Source organism: Fundulus heteroclitus, unplaced genomic scaffold (genome assembly GCF_011125445.2).
Source record: "Fundulus heteroclitus isolate FHET01 unplaced genomic scaffold, MU-UCD_Fhet_4.1 scaffold_441, whole genome shotgun sequence".
In the NCBI taxonomy this organism is placed as follows: Eukaryota; Metazoa; Chordata; class Actinopteri; order Cyprinodontiformes; family Fundulidae; genus Fundulus; species Fundulus heteroclitus.
In genome coordinates, this window is record NW_023396859.1 from 23,542 (window position 1) to 47,432 (window position 23,891).

Below are 23,891 nucleotides of genomic sequence, written 5' to 3' on the forward strand. Positions count from 1 at the left end.
TCGCTGATTTTTGGACATGAGCTTTGAGGAGTACTTGTGAGGAGACGATTACAGATATCCACATCCCGTTTTCACTTCTGAGTAGGTCACAGATATATCTACAAACTGGAAGTTAAACGGTGTTCGTAGGTGAAAGCATGACGACACAGTACAGCGTTGAAAATGGTCATTTGGAGGCTTTTTTGAGGCTTTCTTTCTACCCGACTCCATTGATTATTATGGGTTTTTTGGGGGGTGGTTTTTCGCTAATTTTGTTGCCATGGTAACTCGAAACCCCAATAAAAGTAGTAGCACACTATTCCCGACCGAGCCACAAGTTTTGGTACCTATATCGTGGGGGTGCATGCTACGGTTCGGGATGCATTAATCGTGGAATAATAAAGAATAATAATATTAACTAGAAAAATTTCTGAAGAAATTTAGCAAGGCGCCTGCCACTTGGTGCGTACTGTACCGTCAAAAACACTAACAGGAAGTAAGACTGCGAATTTCAGGTTCCTACGGTCTTCACAGCCCTCGCAGAGGCCGTTGAAAGGTGCCATGGTAAGTCAATGGACCTCCTAGGAGCCTCTTGCTAGCAGTGTTGTCATGGAGACTCACTGACAGCTGCAGCCCTCTCTGTCTGTAAAGGCAGAAGAACCCTGGCTAAGCAGAAGTTGGTAGGACCTTCCTAAAGCTACTTCTGGTTAGCAACATGCTAACGGTTAGCCGCTAGCATGGTTGTGTTCAGTATCAGCGGGTGATGTTACTCTGTTAGTTTGGTTGAAATCCTATACTGAGAAGTGCCTAAAAAGGGAGAAAATCCTAAAATTCACCAAATCTGTCAAGCAGAAGTTTATACAGGCTTCCTAGAGCTACTTCCGGTTAGCAACATGCTAAACGTTAGCCGCTAACATGGTTGTGTTTGGTATCACTGGGTGAGTGTACTCTGTTAGTTTGGTCCAAATCCTGTACTGGGATGAGCCTCAAATAGTGAGAAAATACGTCATTTATAATGTTGCCATGGTAACTCAAAATGGCGGGTGGTACAAAATAATACTTCATGGGATCAGCACACATGTTTTAATATACACACTGTGAGGATTATAACACAAAAATCTTAGTCACCCATGCCGGGTTTCGAACCCACGACCTCTTGCATGCAAAGCCTGCACTTTCCATCTGAGCTATACTGTAGCGCCATATAAGGTCATGCATTATTGGGACCATAAGGGGTTTGGTCTCCCATTGAAAAGCATTGGATGTTTGACACCTCATAGCTTGGAGATGCTTTATGCCACGTAGCCCAAATTTCTTGCGGAGCTTTCTCTCTAAAGTAAGAACAGTTTCTGTGAAGCAGAAGTTGGTGAGACCTTCATAGAGCTACTTCCTAAAAAGGGAGAAAATGCTAAAATTCACCAAATCTGTCAAGCAGAAGTTTGTACAGGCTTCCTAGAGCTAATTCCGGTTAGCAACACGCTAACCGTTAGCCGCTAATATGGTTGTGTATGGTATCACCGGGTGAGTGTACTCTGTTAGTTTGGTCCAAATCCTGTACTGGGATGAGCCTCAAATAGTGAGAAAATACGTCATTTATAATGTTGCCATGGTAACTCAAAATGGCGGGTGGTACAAAATAATACTTCATGGGATCAGCACACATGTTTTGATATTCACACTGTGAGGATTATAATACAAAACTCCAAGTTTTCCATACCAGGAATCGATCCCACGACCTCTTGCATGCAAAGCCTGCACTTTCCATCTGTGCTACACTGTAGCGCCATATATGGGCATGCATTATTGGAAACATAAGTGGTTTGATCCAAAATGGCACCGAAAACTGACACATGGCTGAAAGTCACATGGAAATTTTAAAATGTTAAGAGGAAGTGACTGTGCGAATTTCAGATATCTACATTAATCACAGCCACTGCAGTGAGCGATGAAAGTTGCCATTGTATCTCAATGGAGCGTCTAGCTCTGGCCCTCAGAGTTCCGTCGTCATGGAAACTCACTCACACACCTGCAGCGGCCGAAGTGCAGACACTTTGGTCACAATGAGTCCCATTGGATTATAATGGAGAACTTTGCCTCGAACAACGCACGATTTCTCCGGAACCGTAAATGGTAGAGACGTAATTTTTTCTGTGTTTATTTCGTAACGGATAGGGGAAGAAGACTTGCTATCGGTTTTTGCTGGAAAAAGTTTAATAAAGGCGTAAAAAATTATGATCTAAATGGGATTTTTATGGATTTTCAGAAATCCTCTTAGAACGCTTCCGAACAAATCGCTGTAGCTCAAAAAGTATAAGAGATATCAAAATAATTCTTTCACTGTGAGTATCAGCAGGCTTTTGATGACCATGTAGCTCATTTTCATATTTTTACAAAAATCGGTGTAGGCACAGCGACGATGTAAAAAAGTGGATGATGTGGGAAAATGCAGCTCCAAAGCGATTTCAGGATTTTGCACATTCGCTACTCCCGAACAAATTGTTCCTGTGGAAAAACCGTAACAGTTATCCACAAAATTCATTTTTCTTGAGTGCCAGAAGGGTTGGGACATTCATGTGTGAAAGTCTCATGCCTGTAAATAAAACGGTTTAGGAGTAGTGACGATGCGAAAACATGTGATGTTTTGGATTTTCAGACGTCATTTTTCAAAACCGCTCCATAGGAAATGAATGGGGGAGGTTTCGGGTTTGTGTCGGTCTGAGGTGATTTGCGAAAAATCTATAAATGCCACACCAATGAGGGTTACATTTCCCGAATCCTGACAAAAATTCCTACGTTTTGATGTATAGTTTGTCTACATAGAGTGAAAATTGAGCGAGTAAGGTCAAGTTGTTTGGAGTTTTGAAATCTTTAAAAAAGCTAGAGTGGGCCACTCTAGCGGTTGGAGAATTCCGTCATTGACTTTCATTGTAAACGATGATTTCGCTAATTTTTGGACATGAGCTTTGAGGAGTAACTGTGAGGAGACGATAAAAGATATCCACATCCCGTTTTCACTTCTGAGTAGGTCACAGATATATCTACAAACTGGAAGTTAAACGGTGTTCGTAGGTGAAAGCATGACGACACAGTACAGGGTTGAAAATGGTCATTTGGAGGCTTTTTTGAGGCTTTCTTTCTACCCGACTCCATTCATTCCTATGGGTTTTTTGGGGGTGGTTTTTCGTTAATTTTGTTGCCATGGTAACTCGAAACCCCAATAAATGTAGTAGCACACATCTCGTAATCGAGCCGCAGGTTTTGATACCTATATTGTGGGGGTGCACGCTACGGTTCGGGCCGCATTAATCGTGACGGAAGAAGAAGTAAAGAATAACTAGAAAAATTTCTGAAGAAATTTAGTAAGGCGCCTGCCTCTTGGTGCGTACCGTACTGTCAGAAATAGCAAGAGGAAGTAACACTGCAAATTTCAGGTTCCTACGGTCTTCACAGCCCTCGCAGCGGCCGTTGAAAGGTGCCATGTTAAGTCAATGGACCTCCTAGGAGCCTCTTGCTAGCAGCGTTGTCATGGAGACTCACTGACAGCTGCAGCCCTCTCTCTGTCTGTAAAGGCAGAAGAACTCTGGCTAAGCAGCAGTTGGTAGGACCTTCCTAAAGCTATTTCCGTTAGCAACATGCTAACGGTTAGCCGCTAGCATGGCTGTGTTCAGTATCACCGGGTGATGTTACTCTGTTAGTTTGGTTGAAATCCTGTACTGACAAGTGCCTAAAAAGGGAGAAAATGCTAAAATTCACCAAATCTGTCAAGCAGAAGTTTGTACAGGCTTCCTAGAGCTACTTCCGGTTAGCAACATGCTAACCGTTAGCCGCTAACATGGTTGTGTTTGGTATCACTGGGTGAGTGTACTCTGTTAGTTTGGTCCAAATCCTGTACTGGGATGAGCCTTAAATAGGGAGAAAAAACGTCGTTTATAACGTTGTCATGGTAACTGAAAATGGCGGGTGGTACAAAAAAATACTTCATGGGATCAGCACATATGTTTTAATATACACACTGTGGGGATTATAATACAAAAATCTTAGTCTGCCACGCCGGGTTTCGATCCCACGACCTCTTGCATGCAAAGCCTGCACTTTCCATCTGAGCTATACTGTAGCGCCATATATGGGCATGCAGTATTGGGACCATAAGGGGTTTGGTCCCCCATTGAAAAGCATTGGATGTTTGACACCTCATAGCTTGGAGATGCTTTATGCCACGTAGCCCAAATTTCTTGTGGAGCTTTCTCTCTAAAGTAAGAACAGACTCTGTGAAGCAGAAGATGGTGAGACCTTTCTAAAGCTACTTCCGGTTAGCAACATGCTAACAGTTAGCCGCTAACATGGTTGTGTTCAGTATCACCGAGTGATTGTACTCTGTCAGTTTGGTCCAAATCCTGTACTGGGAAGTGCCTCAAATAGGGGTGCCAATACTTAATGTCACCAAACGTGACCAAAGTTCATTGGTCAGATTGGCCTCCTTTAGCAACTCAGCCTCACCACATCTGGGCCCAGAACTCAACATTTGACCAAAATTGTCAGTAGCGCCATTTCCCACAGGTGGGTGGTGCTGTATTGGCCAATTGGGTCGTGTCTGGGCATCATGCCAGGTCCTGTTGGAAGCAAAGGCCCTATAGGAAAGCATGTGATATCCAAAATGGCACAGAAAACTGACACATGGCTGAAAGTCACTTGAAAATTTTAAAATGTTAAGAGGAAGTGACTGTGCGAATTTCAGATTTCTACATTAATCACAGCCGCTGCAGCTGGCGTCGAAAGTTGCCATTCTATCTCAATGGAACGTCTCCCACTGGCCCTCAGAGTTCCGTCGTCATGGAAACTCACTGACACAGCTGTAGCGGGCCAGTCTAAAAAAGTGCAGACACTTGGTGTCCAAGTCTGCCTATTGGATTATAATGGAGAACTTTGCCTCGAACAACGCACGATTTCTCCGGAACCGTAAATGGTAGAGACGTAATTTTTTCTGTGTTTATTTCGTAACGGATAGGGGAAGAAGACTTGCTATGGGTTTTTGCTGGAAAAAGTTTAATAAAGGCGTAAAAAATTATGATCTAAAGGACATTTTTATGAAATTTCAGAAATCCTCTGAAAATGGTCCCGAACAAATCGCTCTGGCTAAAAAAGTATAAGAGATATCAAAATAATTCTTTCACTGTGAGTATCAGCAGGCTTTTGATGACCATGTAGCTCATTTTCATATTTTTACAAAAATCGGTGTAGGCACAGCGACGATGTAAAAAAGTGGATGATGTGGGAAAATGCAGCTCCAAAGCGATTTCAGGATTTTGCACATTCGCTACTCCCGAACAAATTGTTCCTGTGGAAAAACCGTAACAGTTATCCACAAAATTCATTTTTCTTGAGTGCCGGAAGGGTTGGGACATTCATGTGTGAAAGTCTCATGCCTGTAAATAAAACGGTTTAGGAGTAGTGACGATGCGAAAACATGTGATGTTTTGGATTTTCAGACGTCATTTTTCAAAACCGCTCCATAGGAAATGAATGGGGGAGGTTTCGGGTTTGTGTCGGTCTGAGGTGATTTGCGAAAAAGTCTATAAATGCCACACCAATGAGGGTTACATTTCCTGAATCCTGACAAAAATTCCTACGTTTTGATGTATAATTTGTCTACATAGAGTGAAAATTGAGTGAGTAAGGTCAAGTTGTTCGGAGTTTTGAAATCTTTAAAAAAGCTAGAGTGGGCCCACTCTAGCGGTTGGAGAATTCCGTCATTGACTTTCATTGTAAACGATGATTTCGCTGATTTTTGGACATGAGCTTTGAGGAGTAACTGTGAAGAGACGATAAAAGATATCCACATCCCGTTTTCACTTCGGAGTAGTTCACAGATATATCTACAAACTGGAAGTTAAACAGTGTTCGTAGGTGAAAGCATGACGACACAGTACAGCGTTGAAAATGGTCATTTTGAGGCTTTTTTGAGGCTTTCTTTCTACCCGACTCCATTCATTCCTATGGGTTTTTTGGGGGTGGTTTTTCGCTAATTTTGTTGCCATGGTAACTCGAAACCCCAATAAAAGTAGTAGCACACATCTCGTAATCGAGCCACAAGTTTTGATACCTATATTGTGGGGGTGCTCGCTACGGTTCGGGCCGCATTTATCGTGATGTAAGAAAAATAAAGAATAAGAAATAAGCCGTTTAGAGGTGAATAGTAATAGGTGCCTCCATGCATTTGCATTGGAGGCAGTGCTGTGCGAAGCACAGCACTGCCTCCTCATTGCAAATGCTATGGCAGGCGCCTAATAAATAGTCCGTTTAGAGGTGAATAGTAATAGGTGCCTCCATGCATTTGCATGGAAGGCAGTGCTGTGCTTCGCACAGCACTGCCTCCTCATTGCAAATGCTATGGCAGGTGCCTAATAAAGAGTCCGTTTAGAGGTGAATAGTAATAGGTGCCTCCATGCATTTGCAATGAGGAGGCAGTGCTGTGCTTCGCACAGCACTGCCTCCTCATTGCAAATGCTATGGCAGGCGCCTAACTAGAAAAATTTCTGAAGAAATTTAGCAAGGCGCCTGCCACTTGGTGCGTACCGTACCGTCAGAAATAGCAACAGGAAGCCACACTGCGAATTTCAGCTTCCTACGGTCTTCACAGCCCCCGCAACGGCCGTTGAAAGGTGCCATGTTAAGTCAATGGACCTCCTAGGAGCCTCTTGCTAGCAGCGTTGTCATGGAGACTCACTGACAGCTGCAGCCCTCTCTCTGTCTGTAAAGGCAGAAGAACTCTGGCTAAGCAGCAGTTGGTAGGACCTTCCTAAAGCTATTTCCGTTAGCAACATGCTAACGGTTAGCTGCTAGCATGGCTGTGTTCAGTATCACCGGGTGATGTTACTCTGTTAGTTTGGTTGAAATCCTGTACTGAGAAGTGCCTAAAAAGGGAGAAAATGCTAAAATTCACCAAATCTGTCAAGCAGAAGTTTGTACAGGCTTCCTAGAGCTACTTCCGGTTAGCAACATGCTAACCGTTAGCCGCTAACATGGTTGTGTTTGGTATCACTGGGTGAGTGTACTCTGTTAGTTTGGTCCAAATCCTGTACTGGGATGAGCCTTAAATAGGGAGAAAAAACTTTGTTTATAACGTTGCCATGGTAACTGAAAATGGCGGGTGGTACAAAAAAATACTTCATGGGATCAGTACATATATACACACTGTGGGGATTATAATACAAAAATCTTAGTCTGCCACGCCGGGTTTCGATCCCACGACCTCTTGCATGCAAAGCCTGCACTTTCCATCTGAGCTATACTGTAGCGCCATATATGGGCATGCAGTATTGGGACCATAAGGGGTATATCCCCCATTGAAAAGCATTGGATGTTTGACACCTGATAGCTTGGAGATGCTTTATGCCACGTAGCCCAAATTTCTTGTGGAGCTTTCTCTCTAAAGTAAGAACAGACTCTGTGAAGCAGAAGATGGTGAGACCTTTCTAGAGCTACTTCCGGCTAGCAACATGCTAACAGTTAGCCGCTAAGATGGTTGTGTTCAGTATCACCGGGTGATTGTACTCTGTCAGTTTGGTCCAAATCCTGTACTGGGAAGTGCCTCAAATAGGGGTGCCAATACTTAATGTCACCAAACGTGACCAAAGTTCATTGGTCAGATTGGCCTCCTTTAGCAACTCAGCCTCACCACATCTGGGCCCAGAACTCAACATTTGACCAAAATAGTGTGTAGTGCCATTTCCCACATGTGGGTGGTGCTGTATTGGCCAAGTGGGTCGTGTCTGGTTATCATGCCAGGTCCTGTTGGAAGCAAAGACCCAATAGGAAAGCATGTAAAATCCAAAATGGGACAGTAAACTGACACATGGCTGAAAGTCACATGAAAATTTGAAAATGTTAACAGGAAGTGACTGTGCGAATTTCAGATTTCTACATTAATCACAGCCGCTGCAGCTGGCGTCGAAAGTTGCCATTCTATCTCAATGGAACGTCTCCCACTGGCCCTCAGAGTTCCGTCGTCATGGAAACTCACTGACACAGCTGCAGCGGGCCAGTCTAAAAAAGTGCAGACACTTGGTGTCCAAGTCTGCCTATTGGATTATAATGGAGAACTTTGCCTCGAACAACGCACGATTTCTCCGGAACCGTAAATGGTAGAGACGTAATTTTTTCTGTGTTTATTTCGTAAAGGATAGGGGAAGAAGACTTGCTATCGGTTTTTGCTGGAAAAAGTTTAATAAAGACGTAAAAAATTATGATCTAAAGGACATTTTTATGAAATTTCAGAAATCCTCTGAAAATGCTCCCGAACAAATCGCTCTGGCTAAAAAAGTATAAGAGATATCAAAATAATTATTTCACTGTGAGTATCAGCAGGCTTTTGATGACCATGTAGCTCATTTTCATATTTTTACAAAAATCGGTGTAGGCACAGCGACGATGTAAAAAAGTGGTTGATGTGGGAAAATGCAGCTCCAAAGCGTTTTTAGGATTTTGCACATTCGCTACTCCCGAACAAATTGTTCCTGCGGGAAAACCGTAACAGTTATCCACAAAATTCCTTTTTTGTGAGTGCCTATTACTATTCACCTCTAAAGGCGTCTCTTTATTATTCTTTACTTCCATTTCCGTCACGATTAATGCGGCCCGAACCGTAGCGTGCACCCCCACAATATAGGTATCAAAACGCCCGGCTTGGTCGGCAATAGTTTGCTACTACTTTTATTGGGGTTTCGAGTTACCATGGCAACAATATTAGCGAAAAACCACCCCCAAAAAACCCATAGGAATGAATGGAGTCGGGTAGAAAGAAAGCCTAAAAAAAGCCTCAAAATGACCATTTTCAACGCTGTACTGTGTCGTCATGCTTTCACCTGCAAACACCGTTTAACTTCCAGTTTGTAGATATATCTGTGAACTGCTCAGAAGTGAAAACGGTATGTGTATATCTTTTATCGTTTTCTCATCATGACATTTCAAGTTACCATGGTGACAAAATTATCCAAAAAACAACAAACAACCTTAGCCTCCTCGCTGAATTTTCACTCTACATAGACAAATTATACATTAAAACGTAGTTCTTTTTGTCTGGATTCAAGAAATGTAACCCTCATTGATGTAGGACTTATAGATTTCTCTCTTCACGCCATTTCAAGTTACCATGGTGACAAATTTTTCCAAAAAACACCAAACAACTTCAGCCTACTCGCTCAATTTTCACTCTACGTACACAAAACGTAGGTCTTTTTGTCTGGATTCAGGAAATGCAACTCTCATTGGTGTAGGATTTATAGATTTTTCGTAAATCAACTCAGACCGGCAACAACCCCAAACCCACCCCAAATTGAGCGAGTAAGCTGCAGTTGTTTGGAGTTTTGCGTGCTGCAGACAGCCAGCCAGGGCCGGTCCCAGGCATAAGCGAACTTAGGGGCCGCTTGGGCCCACCGGTGCAATGGGGGGCCCCCAAATTTTCCTTTTAAGTAACAATTAAATAACTTCAGTTATACGCACCACCAGGGGGGCGCCTTCTTCAATTTATTCAGAAATTGAACGTTTCTAGTGTTCTTAATACACTCTATGATCTAATGTTGTGTGAAGGGTTCATAGTCTGCCTTAATTGAGATACTTTCTCAACATAATTGTCATTAAAATGATTAGCAATATCACCTGCACACAGTTGTCTTCCGACCCACGATTTCATTTAAAGGAGAAGTCCGGTCAAAATCAGAATTCAAACTGCTGAAAGTACTTTAAATATAAAACTACTACATACTGTGCAAAAAATTATACGTTTTTTTTTAATTATGAATAATTCTCATTTAATCATGTTTATGTGGAGGAATCCATCTTGGTCAAGAATAGTGCTGTCACCTACCATTTTTTGACGTCACTCGGCGGACCCGCTGTTGAGCAAGTTTCAACACTCTGTTTGTCACGCCGCACTATTTTCCAGATGGCGACTCTGTACGAAGCAGAGAGTGATGAAGTACTTAGTGACAGTGATGAGAGTTCCGTGGAGCTATCATCATCTGATAGCGAAATGGATTTTTTAGAAGAGTTTCTTGACAGAAACTGGACTTTTGACGGAATCCAGCATACCTATTTCCATTGCAAACTCAGTCGGGTCCTACAGTATATATATGTAAACGCATGTGTGTGTGTGTGTGTGTGCGCGCTCCGCCGCAGCACGGCTTTGCCGGCGCTGCAGCGGTGCGCACACAACCACACTCACACACAGCGGAGGAGAGATCGCGCTGAAGTGACTTAAGTTATATATTTGCCCTCTAGTAAATAGGGCAGGTGGTCATTATTGTATAAATATTAAAATATAAAAGCGTTCCAGCAGATGCTGGGCGGAGGGATACCACATCACGTGGTATCCCTCCGCCCCTCTGGTCGGTAACCATCCCCGTAAATTCTAAATAAAAAATTTAAAATTTAAAAATAACTTACCGAAAATCCTCGCTCTCATGTCATGTTCAAAACATTCATCTTCAAAATGGTCGCTGCGTATGACGTGTTTTCTCTCTGGCCAGAAGCGCCGAGCCCGGTGGCTCATGAATCGGGAAGTTGAAATAAGCAATGTTTTTTCCACTTTTACCAGTTGTGTTGGAACATCCGATGGCCATGCACGTGAGCATTGTTGCTTCAGCAATAGCTCTTGGGAATGTCAGGGGAAGTTTTCTGGAAATCCGAAAAAATTATTGATGATCACAGCTGTGTAGAACGGCTCCTATTGACTTTGCATGGAAAGCGGAGAGAAATGCTTTCGCCGCTTCCGCTTTTCCACGTCACAGGATGTGATGTGAAACGCCCCTTACTGCCCAAATATGGGCAGTAATGGCCGCCCCCATACACAGTGATCCAGATGACAATTTATGTTTTTGTTTTCTTATTGATTAAAGATAAGTTCATTAAATAACCACAAACGTATTAGTTTTAGTTATAGCTAATGGTCCCCTGATTTTTCCTTGTTGACCGGACTTCCCCTTTAACCTGGCCTGCAAGCTAAATCCTTTTGGTACTTGTGCGTTTACAAACAAATGAGAATCCATCTTGTCCCGCTCTCGCCTCAACCGTTCGGGACTGAGCCAAAAACAGGTTGGCCAATAATGTTGCAGTATCCTGGCTTAAGGTGGGACATAGAGCTGTGACAAAAGCAAGACCTGCTGAGCCCCCAGCTGAGCCAAAATAAATATGGCGGCGCAGGAGGACACATGTTTAGCTGCTGCTATCACATCTATTTCGTCAGATACCATGATTTGTTCTTTGAACGAACACCAAAAAGTGCCTTGACTAGCTTACCTTGGCTAGGCGGGTATAAGGTGTCGCTTCGCCTAATCAGCTAGGAAGGTTGCTGAAGGTCCCTCCTTTTCCTGAACATATTCGATGGTAGCAGGACCAGTTTAATAATGTGCAGAAATGGAGAGTGCTACACATTATCAATCTGGCTTGCCAGGTTAACACTCTCAGGCTTTCCCAGGCTATAAAGCTAACTTTAAACAGCAACTAATTTTAATTTATTCTGATGAGGATTAATACTGCCTATTAGGGCTGGACGACAAAGAAAAAAAGTGTCTTGATAAAATAGAAATCATATTGATCGATATTAATAATTATCAAGAAATTCAAACCATTATTTTGTAAGTGCAGCCCTTACTGTTTTACGCTGTTGCTTAGCAACCTATTTTTAGATACAGAACACACAAACACTGAAATCAAACTCAACCCTTTATTCAACCAACTTTTTACCAAAACTGCATGTTTTTAAAAAGGAAACAAGAACACGTATTCTCTGAACTCTTTGAAGGGGGCGGAGCCTGAGGCTGACTATAACATCAATCTCCATGGCTTTGAATGTCTTGATACTGAAAAGTGCTATATAAATAAACTTACCTTACATTAGGATGCAAAGTGACTTTGTAAAGTGCCTTGAGATGACATGTTTCATGATTTGGCGCTATATAAATAAAATTGAATTGAATTGAATTGAAAAGGAAGGAAAACCTTTATTTTATTGAACTTCTTATTGACCTTATCATTGATATACGTCTAGCAATTGATATATAATGTTATTGAATTATCATCTAGCCCTACTGCCTATGACTAACTATGATTGTGCGACTTATGTGTTATTTTCATATAGCTGTTCTTCTCCAAGAAAATACTCTGAGTAAAGCATTGGAAAGACAGTGTCTGCAGAGCTCAAAGACTGTGGGGACATTCTCCCTTCCACCCACTCATCCTGAAGAGGTTGTCTCCGAGTCGTTCTCTCAGCTGCTGCCCTCTGACCAGCAGTACCTACAGTGGCGAAAAGGTAGTCTTCTTATATCCCCAGAGGTAAAGAGGAGGTTGGAGCAGCGTCGGGGATCAGAGCCACTTCCCAGCTCTCAAATTGTTCATTTGGAAAACCATCATCACCATATGGAGGGCCATGGGCATCACCTTCATCTTTCCAGCTGCCATGAATGTTTAGAACTGGAGAACAGCACCATTTTCTCTGTCAAATATGCCTCAGCTGAGAACATTCCGGATCTACCTGACGATAATTCTGCAGGAGTGGATAATATGGATGAGTGTCTGGGTGAACTGGAACATGATTCCAAAGGTTTTTTTGGTCAAAGTGGTAGATGTGCAAAAGTACCAAATATTCTTGTGTACACAGGTGGATGCCAAGAACGTTTTCAAGCAATTTCTCAGCTTTTGTTGGAGTGTATAAATGTGGAAAGTAATATAATTTATCCCCTCATGCAAGAACAGGCTCTAAGTGATCCATGGCTGGACAACACCAAGCTCCTAGTTCTGGCTGAAGTGGAATCCTTGACTGCAGAGCTTCAGAGCCGCTTCCTTACTTACTTAAGCAAAGGTGGAAAGGTATTGGGGCTAGGCTCCACTTTGTGCCCCGCAGGTCTCCATCTGGAAGTCAGGGACAGACAATACCTGCAGTGCAGACGATTGATTTTCACCAGAGAAGACAGCACAGAACTGGAAGCAATGACTTTAACGAGTGGAAATGTCTACATTAGGGATCCCCAGGGAGGAGGAGAAGTGGAACTTTGGGGGGAGTTGAAAAGTGACACCCCCAGTCAGAAGGATATGGTTATTGTTAGACTAACTCATGGATCAGACGGCGGTGAAGCTGTCCTCTGTCAGGTAAAAACATGCAGCATTATTAAACAAAAGGAGTGGAACTGTTAATGTTCACAATCATAAACTAGGTCAAAAGTCACAAGTACTCACATTATATGTTGGAGGATAGGAACCAGAAAAAAACTGTTCATCTGCTCTGGTAACACTTAGGAAAATATTGTATAGTGTAAGGTCTTGCATTATCATTTGGCTGTTGAGCCAAACAGAAGCAGTCCCTGAGCTGCTGTAACAGTAGTTAACAGTAGGTCATTCCAGATAAACTAACCATAGACGGATCTTAAGAAATGTTTCCTTGTAGTTTTATGAAACTGTGTGTAAGATTAAGTGATATATCCCTGCCTTACTTTCTATTGTTTTTGTTTGCATCTGATGAACAAGAAGAAAACGCATTGTGCCTTGGAATTTGAATAGTGTGGCAACCAAATATGACTTTATTGTTATGTTTTAAATTGGTCATGCTAACATTAGAAATTGTGTCAATGTAACTATATTGACCTGTAACAGTTACATCAACCCTGGAGAGCTTTGGTCCTGCTATGAGATACATTTCATTAGATATTCAAGCCATCATAGCAATGGCTTTCTTTCTTGTCTGGGTGAAGATTTGTTTTTGCTCATTAGAGTGGCTCGATCAAGATTTTGTCTGATATGAAACTGATTTAACAGTGTTAAATTCTTCAAAACTTAGTGTTAGTGGGTTTACTTTTGATTACAAAGTATTCTCATTGTGGTAGTGCCAAAACTACATAACTAGAAGCCTAAAATGTTGTGTATGCTCTTAGTTCTTATATATTTCTTCTTTATTATTTTTCTCCTGTTTGTTTTGTTTGTTTGTTTGTTTTCTTCACTTTATACATTTTAGATCATTTAGGCTGTACTATCTGGTAGTTGAACAGGAAATCAGCATTTGCTGTAATTGGGTGAATGTATATTTGTATAGAAATATTCATTAATGCAAAATATCCCTCTTCAAAAGATAAATGAATTAAAGAAGTGGACATTCTGATGACAGATTATCAGTTACCTGTAAGGTGGGCTTCCAGTTAGAAATGGAGGGTAAACATCACAAAGGCTCTTTCAGGGTAACTAGGACCCCGTTTACACTACCCTTTTTTAACCGAGCTGAGACCAGTCCAAGCTCGGTAAACGAGATAACTCTCGAGTGTAAATGGTAAGCAGACTGAACTGAACCGAGCTAGACATAACCGGACCGCGCTAAATGCAGACCCGTTCCAGGTGTGGTCTTGGCCTGGTTTTTTTTCTGGCCCGGTTATCTGATAACGAAGAGCGCATGAGCAGACTGCCTCATCCCCTTACAGTCAGCTGACTGTCCGCGGTTTTTCCGGCGTGTCTGGCTGCATGTCCCGATTCACACTCCATTCAGACAAATTTCAGATATTCATAAAAATACTCGCTTCCTTACCATGCCACACAATTTCCAGAGATGATTCTGCTTAGCAGTGTGATGAACCTCAGCGTCTGTCGTTCTTTCCTGCGTCTGTAAATCCTTATTAGACGTTTGTTTGTCTTATCCACTTCCCAAAAGCCGACTCTGTCCAACCATAACTTCCTAAATGTTACGGGCGCCGCCATTTTGATTTGCTTTGTCCGGCCTTCAATCCCAGAAAACAGTAGTATCGTAGATCGTCACTAGGAGGCAAGGAGCAACCAAGGAATGTGTGATGTGTAAACGGTCGTCAGAACGAGGCTCGGCTTGGTTAACTGATCCAAGCTTGGACTGGTCTTGGCTCGGATCGGTTTAACAAGGGTAGTGTAAATGGGGCCTAAGACATCATGTGAATTCAATGTGTAATTTTTCCACATTCTCAATATTAACTCTTTTCTGACTGATGCACATTTTTGCAGCCCTATACTCATGTTATTAGAAAGACTTAGAAAAAGCATTTTAGTGTTGTTACATTTGTATGTGTATGTATGTGTTTCCAGGTTCATTTTGACATTCCATCATACTCAAAAAAAACGGATTCAAAAGATTTTGATGAGCTGAAGATCAGCAATGCACTGCGATATGAAATTTTGACAGAGATCCTTAAGTCTTTGGGTGTCAGCTGTGAACCAAGCCAGACTCCTGCCCCAAGTCCTGTGTACCTGTTGGCCACGTCTCAGGTAAGCTCCTGGAACCTCCTTCCTCACTATGTAATTAGTGTCCCAAATCATCGTACTATTTGCATTTTTGACTACAGTGTTAAACTTGACATGCAGTGTTTATTTGGCTTCTGAGTTGGAATCCACATGTATGCAAAATGAGAGCAATTGTGTTAGTTCTCAGTGTGCAGGATCAAACTTATGTGCTCAGCCTAAAATTTTGTCTATAATTGGAACAGTGCACACTAATTCAGAAAGAAGAAAATAATTCAGAAAACAGAATCACTTTTGTTTTATATCATTGTCCTTTTGCTCTCTTTACTTCCTGTAGTGGTAGTTAATTTATCATAATTAGGCTATGCAGAATATCTGCGTATAATTATACGAAGATATTCATAGCACATATTGTGCTATGGATATCTGCGTCAGATTGTTTCCATATGCATAGCATATATGGAAACAATCTGACTTGCTAAGTGTATGCAAAAATCTTAGCAAATCAGTGGAGGACTGACAGCAGGTCTGTGTACAGAGGGCTTGTATAAACATGAGAGGGCAGTGAGCTAAAGTGTCATCATCCCTGTGAAACACTTTTTTTCCTGCTCAGTTTAGAGAATCTAATTTTGTGGTGTTTTTTTGTATTGTTTTTTTATTCTTTGTCTTCAAAGACAATTTTTTAAATAAATTTTAGATGTATGGTGTGCCTCAGTGTGGCACTAAGAAAATAAAAATCCTTAATTTTCAACTGTCGAACAGAAATAATTAAATTCATCTTAATACTATACACTTTTATTTAGGCTACATTTGTGTAATAGTACCTTCCTACTTAATCACTATCTGAGTTTAAACATCTATTGAAGGCATTCAGGATTGTATTGTATAAATGTAGGTCTCCATGTTCCACACAGGAGGCCAAAGCAAGTTTCCTGAAGTTACTACAGTTGCGGGAAGATGAAGGTGCCATCATTCGTTTCCCCAAATTCTCCTTCAGGGTAATGTCTAGGCCTGAACCACATGAAGGTTCTTTGTTGCCCAAGGACTGCCTGCCTTTGGTCACAGAACCCCAGGATGTGACTCAATTTAATATGGAGACCTACAGCAACAATCTGAAGACCAACCATTTGGGGAACACCGTGCTCTATGCTGAGGTTGCCACTACTACGATGAACCTGCTGGAAGGGTAACATCAGTTAAATTTTTTCTGAGATGTCTGCTCAGCCCTGCTACTGTTTGTTTTCTTACTGGTTAAGGACAATGATTTCACTTTACTGAGCAAAATTCTTTGAAAGCTACAATTTAATAATTGCCTGAGCCAAACTGGAGAACACAGCATAGGGCCAAAGTGCAATCAGGTCAGCAAAGAGGATCATCAGAGCTGACCTGTCCTGGTCCGTCCATCCAGAACCTGGACAGGTCTAGGGTCAGGAAAAGGCCAGCAAGCATCTCTGCAGACCCCACACATCCTGCACACAAACTGCTTAGACTTGAACCTTCAGGTTGGTGCTACAGGGTGCCATTTGCTAAAACAAGCCGCTACAGAGACAGTTTCTTCCCCCTGCCTTTATCTGAAGTCAGAGTACCCTGATCCATACCATACTTGTTTGCACATATTCAACCTTTCCTTCTTTTATAAAAACACTGTGTGTGTTTGTAAATGGTAAATGGACTGAACTTATATAGCGCTTTTCCAGTCATACTGACCACCCAAAGAGCTGTACACTTGAGCCACATTCACCCAAAGCTGTAAAGCCATTGTCCATGACTTTGCAGCAATCCCTCATACTGAGCGAGAGCGAAGCAACAGCGGAAAGAAAAACTCCCTATTAATACGAAGGAAAAACCTCCAGCAGAACCAGAGACGCAACAAGAGAGACAAAAAAGCACAGAAGCACACATTGATCCAGTAATCTGTTCTACATTAGATGGCAATAGCGAGTGATCTGTCTTCCCTGGATGATGTCACAGCTAACAGAACGCCAAACCAGGTGTACCTACTATGAAGAAAAAAAAGAGAGAACAAAAAGTTAAAAGCTGAAATGACAACAGTCATTTCAATGCAATGCAATGCAAAACTAGAGAACTGTAGACTGGAGAACAATAAAAATTAGTAGAGTGAGAAAATAGGCCTTGATGTCCTCCAGTAGCCTAAGCCTATAGCAGCATAACTATAGAGGTAGCTCAGTGTAACAAGAGCCACTCTAACTATGTCAAAAAGGAAAGTTTTAAGATTAGTCTTAAAAGTAGACAGGGTGTCTGCCTCACGGACCAAAACTGGGAGTTGGTTCCACAGGAGAGGAGCCTGATCGCTAAAGGATCTGCCTCCCATTCTATCTTTAGAGACTCTAGGAACCACCAGTAGACCTGCAGTCTGAGAGCGAAGTGCTCTGTTAGGAACATACAGGGTAATCAAAGCTCTGATATATGATGGAGCTTAATTAGTTAGGGCTTTATACATTAGAAGAAGAATTTTAAATTATATTCTTGATTTAACAGGAAGCCAATGAAGGGAAGCTAAAATTGGAGAAATATGATCCCTCTTGGTAATTTTCATCAGAACTCTTGCTGCAGCATTTTGGATCAGCTGAAGACTTTGAACTGCATTTTGTGGACTTTCTGATAGTAAAGAATTACAATAGTCCAGCCTTGAAGTAACAAATGTATGGACAAGGTTTTAGCATCACCCCTGGACGGAATGTTTCTAATTTTGGCAATATTCCTGAGGTAAAAAAATGGAAACTCTGGAAACCTGTTTAATATGGGATTTAAATGACATGTCTTGGTCAAAAATAACACCAAGATTTTTTACTTTATTACCAGAGGCCAAGTTAATGCCATCCAGATTAAGTGATTGATTGAGAAGTTTATTTTTTGAGATTACAACTTCTGTCTTGTCAGAATTTAAGTGCAGGAAATTAAAAGTCATCCAGCTTTTGATGTCATCAAGACATGACTGCAGTCGAAGTAATTGATTGGATTCATCAGGATTTATGGATAAATATAGAGTGTCATCAGCATAACAGTGGAAACTAGAAAGATTTCTGAAGAAATTTAGCAAGGCGCCTGCCTCGTTGTACCGTCGAAAATACTAACAGGAAGTAACACTGCGAATTTCAGCTTCCTACGGTCTTCACAGCCCCCGCAGCGGCCGTCGAAAGGTGCAATTTTAAGTCAATGGACCTCCTAGGAGCCTCTTGCTAGCAGCGTTGTCATGGAGACTCACTGACAGCTGCAGCCCTCTCTCTGTCTGTAAAGGCAGAAGAACCCTGGCTAAGCAGAAGTTGATAGGACCTTCCTAAAGCTACTTTTGGTTAGCAACATGCTAACGGTTAGCCGCTAGCATGGTTGTGTTCAGTATCACCGGGTCATGTTACTCTGTTAGTTTGGTTGAAATCCTGTACTGAGAAGTGCCTAAAAAGGGAGAAAATCCTAAAATTCACCAAATCTGCTTCACACAGCACTGCCTCCTCATTGCACATGCAAGGCAGGCGCCTAATTAATCCCATGCTGTCTGATAATTTTGCCAATCGGAAGCATATATATAGTAAATAGAATTGGTCCAAGGACTGAACCCTGTGGTACTCCACAAGTGACCCTAGAGTTTGAGGAAGATTTATTATTAACATGAACAAACTGGAATCTGTCCGACAGATGAGATTTAAACCAGCCTAATGCTTTCCCCCTAATCCCTACAGTATGCTCAAGTCTTTGTAGGAGAATATTGTGATCAACTGTATCAAATGCAGCACTGAGATCTAACAGGACAAGTATAGACACAAGTCCATTATCTGAGGCCATGAGAATGTCATTAGTGACCTTCACCAGAGCTGTTTCAGTGCTATGATGAGCTCTAAAGCCTGACTGAAACTCCTCAAGTAGGTCATTACTTTGTAAATGTTCACATAGTTGATTAGCAACTACTTTCTCAAGAATTTTAGATAAGAAAAGAATATTAGATATAGGTCTGTAATTTACTAACTTATCTTGATCAAGAGATGTTTTTTTAAGTAAAGGTTTAATAACAGCTACTTTAAAAGCCTGTGGTACATATCCATTTACCAAGGATAGATTAATCATGTCTAAAATAGGACCACTGATCAGAGGGAATACATCCTTAAACAAAAAAGTTGCAGCAGCTTTGAACATGTTCCCTCACCTGCCTCACTGTAGGTTTAGCTCTGATCAGCAGTGGCCTGTATGCAGGAAATAGCATCACAGAGATGTGGTCTGAAGAGCCAAGGTGGGGGGGCTGCCCCGAATGCGCCTTTTATGTTTGTGTAAACCAGGTCTAGAGTGTTCTCTCCCCGAGTTGCAAAATCCACGGAAATCCACAAGCAGGAAATTAAGTTGTGGCACACAAAGTGGTCATCATCAGTGGGAAAACCCAGCTCTCTCCCTGACATTCTAAGGATAACAAATATGAAGTGCTACCCAAACATTTCTATGATTCTTCACTTTCTGTCAGTTATACCTGTTACGAGTGCTTCTGTGGAATGTGCTAACACAGGCCTTAAAGCAGTAAAAACTTTGCTAAGGTCGACTATGGAACAAGAAAGGTTTGTGGCTTTGCTACTTATGTATGTCCACAAGGACATTCATTTAGACATCAACAAAATCATAGACATACAGTATTTGCCCAGAAGCATCCCAGAAGGTTGATATTTGTAAACCCATTATCATTGTCATCATAAAGTTGAAGGTGTTGTAGAAGAAAACAATATTCTTTGTCAAGTCTTACTGTTCTATTATAGGCTTATAGGCAAGGCAAGGCAAATTTATTTATATAGCACAATTCAGTACAGAGACAATGCAAAGTGCTTTACATGGTTAAAACACAGGAATAAAAACAAGTAGGAATAGAATGTAGAAACAAAAAAGAACATTAAAAACAGTAAAACAGTTTAACTAGAACATTCAAAGGCAATTTCAAACAAATGTGTTTTTAATCTCGATTTAAAGGAACTCAGGCTTTCCGCACTTTTACAGTTTTCTGGAAGTTTGTTCCAGATAAGTGGAGCATAGGAACTGAATGCTGCTTCTCCTTGTTTAGTTCTGGTTCTAGGTATGCAGAGTAGGCTGGAGCCAGAAGACCTGAGTGGTCTGGAGGGTTGATACACTGATAACAACTCTGTGATGTATTTAGGTGCTAAGTCATTCAGGGATTTATAAACTAACAGAAGTATTTTAAAGTCTATTCTCTGAGATACAGGGAGCCAGTGTAAGGACTTTAGAACTGGGGTGATGTGCTCTACTTTCTTAGTCTTAGTGAGGACGCGGGCAGCAGCGTTCTGGATCAGCTGCAGCTGTCTGATCCACTTTTTAGGCAGACCTGTGAAAACACCGTTACAGTAATTGATTCTACTAAATATAAACGCATGGATGAGTTTTTACAGATCCTTCTGAGTCATTAGTCCTTTAATCCTGGAAATGTTCCTCAGGTGATAGAAAGCCGACCTAGTAATTGTCTTTAGATGCTTTTGAAGGTTCAGGTCTGAGTCCATTACTACTCCCAGATTTCGGGCCTGATCAGTAGTTCCTAGCTGAAGCGACTGAAGCTGTGTGCTAACTTTTGATCTCTCCTCTATTGGTCCAAAGATTATTACATCAGTTTTGTTTTTATTCAATTGAAGAAAGTTTTGGCACATCCATGCATTGATTTCTTCTAGGCATTTACTCAGTGCCTGAACTGGTTCATCTGGTGACATGGTGATGTAAAGCTGTGTGTCGTCTGCATAGTTATGGTAGCTGATGTTGTTATTTTTTATTATCTGAGCTAGAGGGAGCATGTAGATATTGAAAAGGAGGGGACCCAGGATAGACCCTTGGGGAACCTCGCATGTGATTTTTGTCATTTTTGATTTAAAGTTACCTACTGATACAAAAAAGTCCCTGTCCTTTAAGTAGGATTTAAACCAGTGGAGAGCTGTACCAGAGAGGCCGACCCAGTTCTCCAGGCGTTCTAACAGAATGGAGTGATCAACAGTATCAAATGCTGCACTGAGATCCAATAGAACCAGCACGGTGGTTCTTCCACAATCTGTATTTATATGGATGTCATTAAACATCTTGATAAGGGCGGTCTCTGTGCTGTGGTGAGCACGGAAACCTAACTGGAAAACGTCAAATCGGCTGGTCGTTGTTAAGAAGGTGTTTAATTGTTGAAACATAGCTTTTTCAATAATCTTACTGATAAAGGGGAGGGGGCCTATAGTTCTGGAGTAGAAGTTTGTCTAAATTGTTCTTTTTCAGCAGTGGTTTGATATTATTTCTGTTTTTAGGGACTGGGGGGAAACTGACAGAAGGGACGTGTTTATCATCTGAGTCAAATCAGACGCTATGACAGGTAAAACATTTTTAAAGAAAGCTGTGGGTAGAACATCAAGGCAGCAGGAGGAGGAACTTAGCTGCTAAATGATCTGCTCTAAGCTTTTGTAGTTTATATGGCTAAATTGGGACCTTTTGTCAGACGTAGTTCCAGCTGAATACGGCATTGGTTCTGGTGTTGATATGGAAGTACAAAGTGATCCTCTAATTTTTAGGATTTTCTCAGTAAAGAAGTTAGCAAATTCATTGCAGGCCCTGGTGGAGTGGAGTTCAGAAGCCACGGACATAGGAGGATTTGTTAACCTGTCGACTGTGGAAAATAAGATAAGAGCATTATTAATGTTTTTCTTAATGATCTCAGAGAAGAAAGATTCTCTTGCATTTTTCAGTTGTAAGTTATATCTGTAAAGTCTCTCTTTATAGATGTCATAGTGAACCTAGAGTCTGCTCTTTCTCCACCTGCGTTCAGCTTTTCAACATTCCCTTTTTTCACCTCTTACTGCTGGAGCATTTCTCCAAGGAGATTTTTTTCTTCCCGGAAAGAACTTTCACTTTAACTGGAGCAATGCAGTCAATGATGTCTTAGACTTTAGAATGAAAGTTAACAACTAGCTCATCTACTGAGTTGCAGCCCAAGGTTGAAGTAGCAGAGTAAGCTTGAATAAAAGTTTCCGTGGCATTGTCCTTAAAGGTGCGTTTTCTTATAATGTCCCTTTGGCTAAATGAGTGGTAATTATGGTAATTATGCTTTCAAAGGTAACTGGTAATTATGCTTTCAAAGGTAACAGAAAAGTGATCAGATAGGGCAACATCAGTTTCATTGACGTTAGAAATCTTTAGACCTTTAGTGATGAATAAGTCTAATATGTGTCCCTGTTTGTGTGTTGGCTGTTTAACATGTTCAGTTAAACCAAAGTTTCTGTGTTACACAGTTCTTTTGCACTTCTGTCTTCAGGGTTGTCAACGTCAAAGTTGAAGTCTCCCACAATAATTAAACAGTCATAGTCAACACATATCACAGACAGGAGGTCACTAAAATCCTTAAAAAAGTTTGATGTGGACTTAGGAGGCCTGTACACATTCAGAAACATAGTTCGTACCGGGCCCTTTACCTGGAGAGCCAAATGTTCAAAAGAGTCGAATTTTCCCAAAAACACCTTTTTACACTTTAGTGAATCATTAAACAATGTTGCTACTCCTCCACCTTTCCTTTGCTGTCTGCTCTCACAAAGGAAATTGTAGTTTGGAGGTGTCGACTCCATCAGTATAGCTGCTTCACTAAATTCATGCAGCCATGTTTCTGTTAAAAACATTACATCAAGATTATTGTCAATAATGAAGTCATTAATTAAAAGGGATTTTCCTGACAGAGATCTAATATTTAATAAACCCAGTTCATATGACTTAGTGGTTGATACTGTCTCTGTGGCAGGTTGCATCTGACAGTTTATGACTTTTAAATATTTGTTCCTGTTTATCCTTTTGTTTTTCTTATTTCTGCCACGTATTATCACAGACATTCCATAATTTCCGGCAAAAGGCCCAAGCTGATTCTGGAAACTGTCATGTCTGATAAACGTGCGGCCAGGGCCCAATCTGTATCACAGCAAAGTAATTTGGAGTTCCTCAGTACCAGAGTGTTCTGTGATACGTAGAGGAGGAGGATCTGAGGCCTTTGGAAAATCCTGGTTTATTCACAGCAGAATGGCTATGTGGAGAGGATGTCATCTGCAGAGGTGTCAAGTAATGAAGTACAAATACTTCGTTACTGTACTTAAGTACACTTTTTAGGTATCTATACTTTACTCCATTACTTATTTTTCTTCCTACTTCTGACTTCTACTCATTACATTTTCACACAAGTATATGTACTTTCTATTCCTTACATTTTTAAAACAAATGTTACTCGTTACTCTTGGCTTCAGTTTAAAATTTATAAATATTTATTTCACGTAATGTGTGCCATCCAATGCAGATCATTGGCGCCATCCACACCTAGTGAGAACTAGTGTAATTGGATGAGTCATATAACGCAAACACTCATTGGTTAGTAGTGACGTCAGCGCTACATCCGGGCACGGTGGTTGGCAAAAAACAGAGCTGCTCTCGTCTACTACATGACAAAACAGGTAGATTTAGAGCGTACTTTTAGTTCGTTTATTTTTGGAATCTAAGCAATGCCTATGACTTGTTGTGCTCCCGGTTGCACACAGAGGCATTCCAAATCGTTGGATGTACGTTTCTGTCGTTTACCGAAGGAGGAAGGACGAAGAAAGAAATGGATATTTTCAATGAAAAGAGCGCAGGCAGACACTGCCAATGGACTGGGAGAGGCATCATACTACGAC

The 23,891-nt window shown here is 41.3% G+C and overlaps 1 protein-coding gene across 1 annotated transcript in view; it reads left to right on the forward strand.

Annotated features, from left to right (window-relative positions):
- Positions 1-23,891, forward strand: part of hlcs (holocarboxylase synthetase (biotin-(proprionyl-CoA-carboxylase (ATP-hydrolysing)) ligase)) — a gene marked incomplete at its 5' end in the record, with an annotated part of 68,972 nt that overhangs the window by 22,284 nt on the left and 22,797 nt on the right. The window contains 3 exon segments of the mRNA XM_036131607.1: positions 12,113-13,119; positions 15,064-15,243; positions 16,131-16,402. Of these exon segments, the coding sequence (XP_035987500.1) occupies positions 12,113-13,119; positions 15,064-15,243; positions 16,131-16,402 (1,459 nt within the window).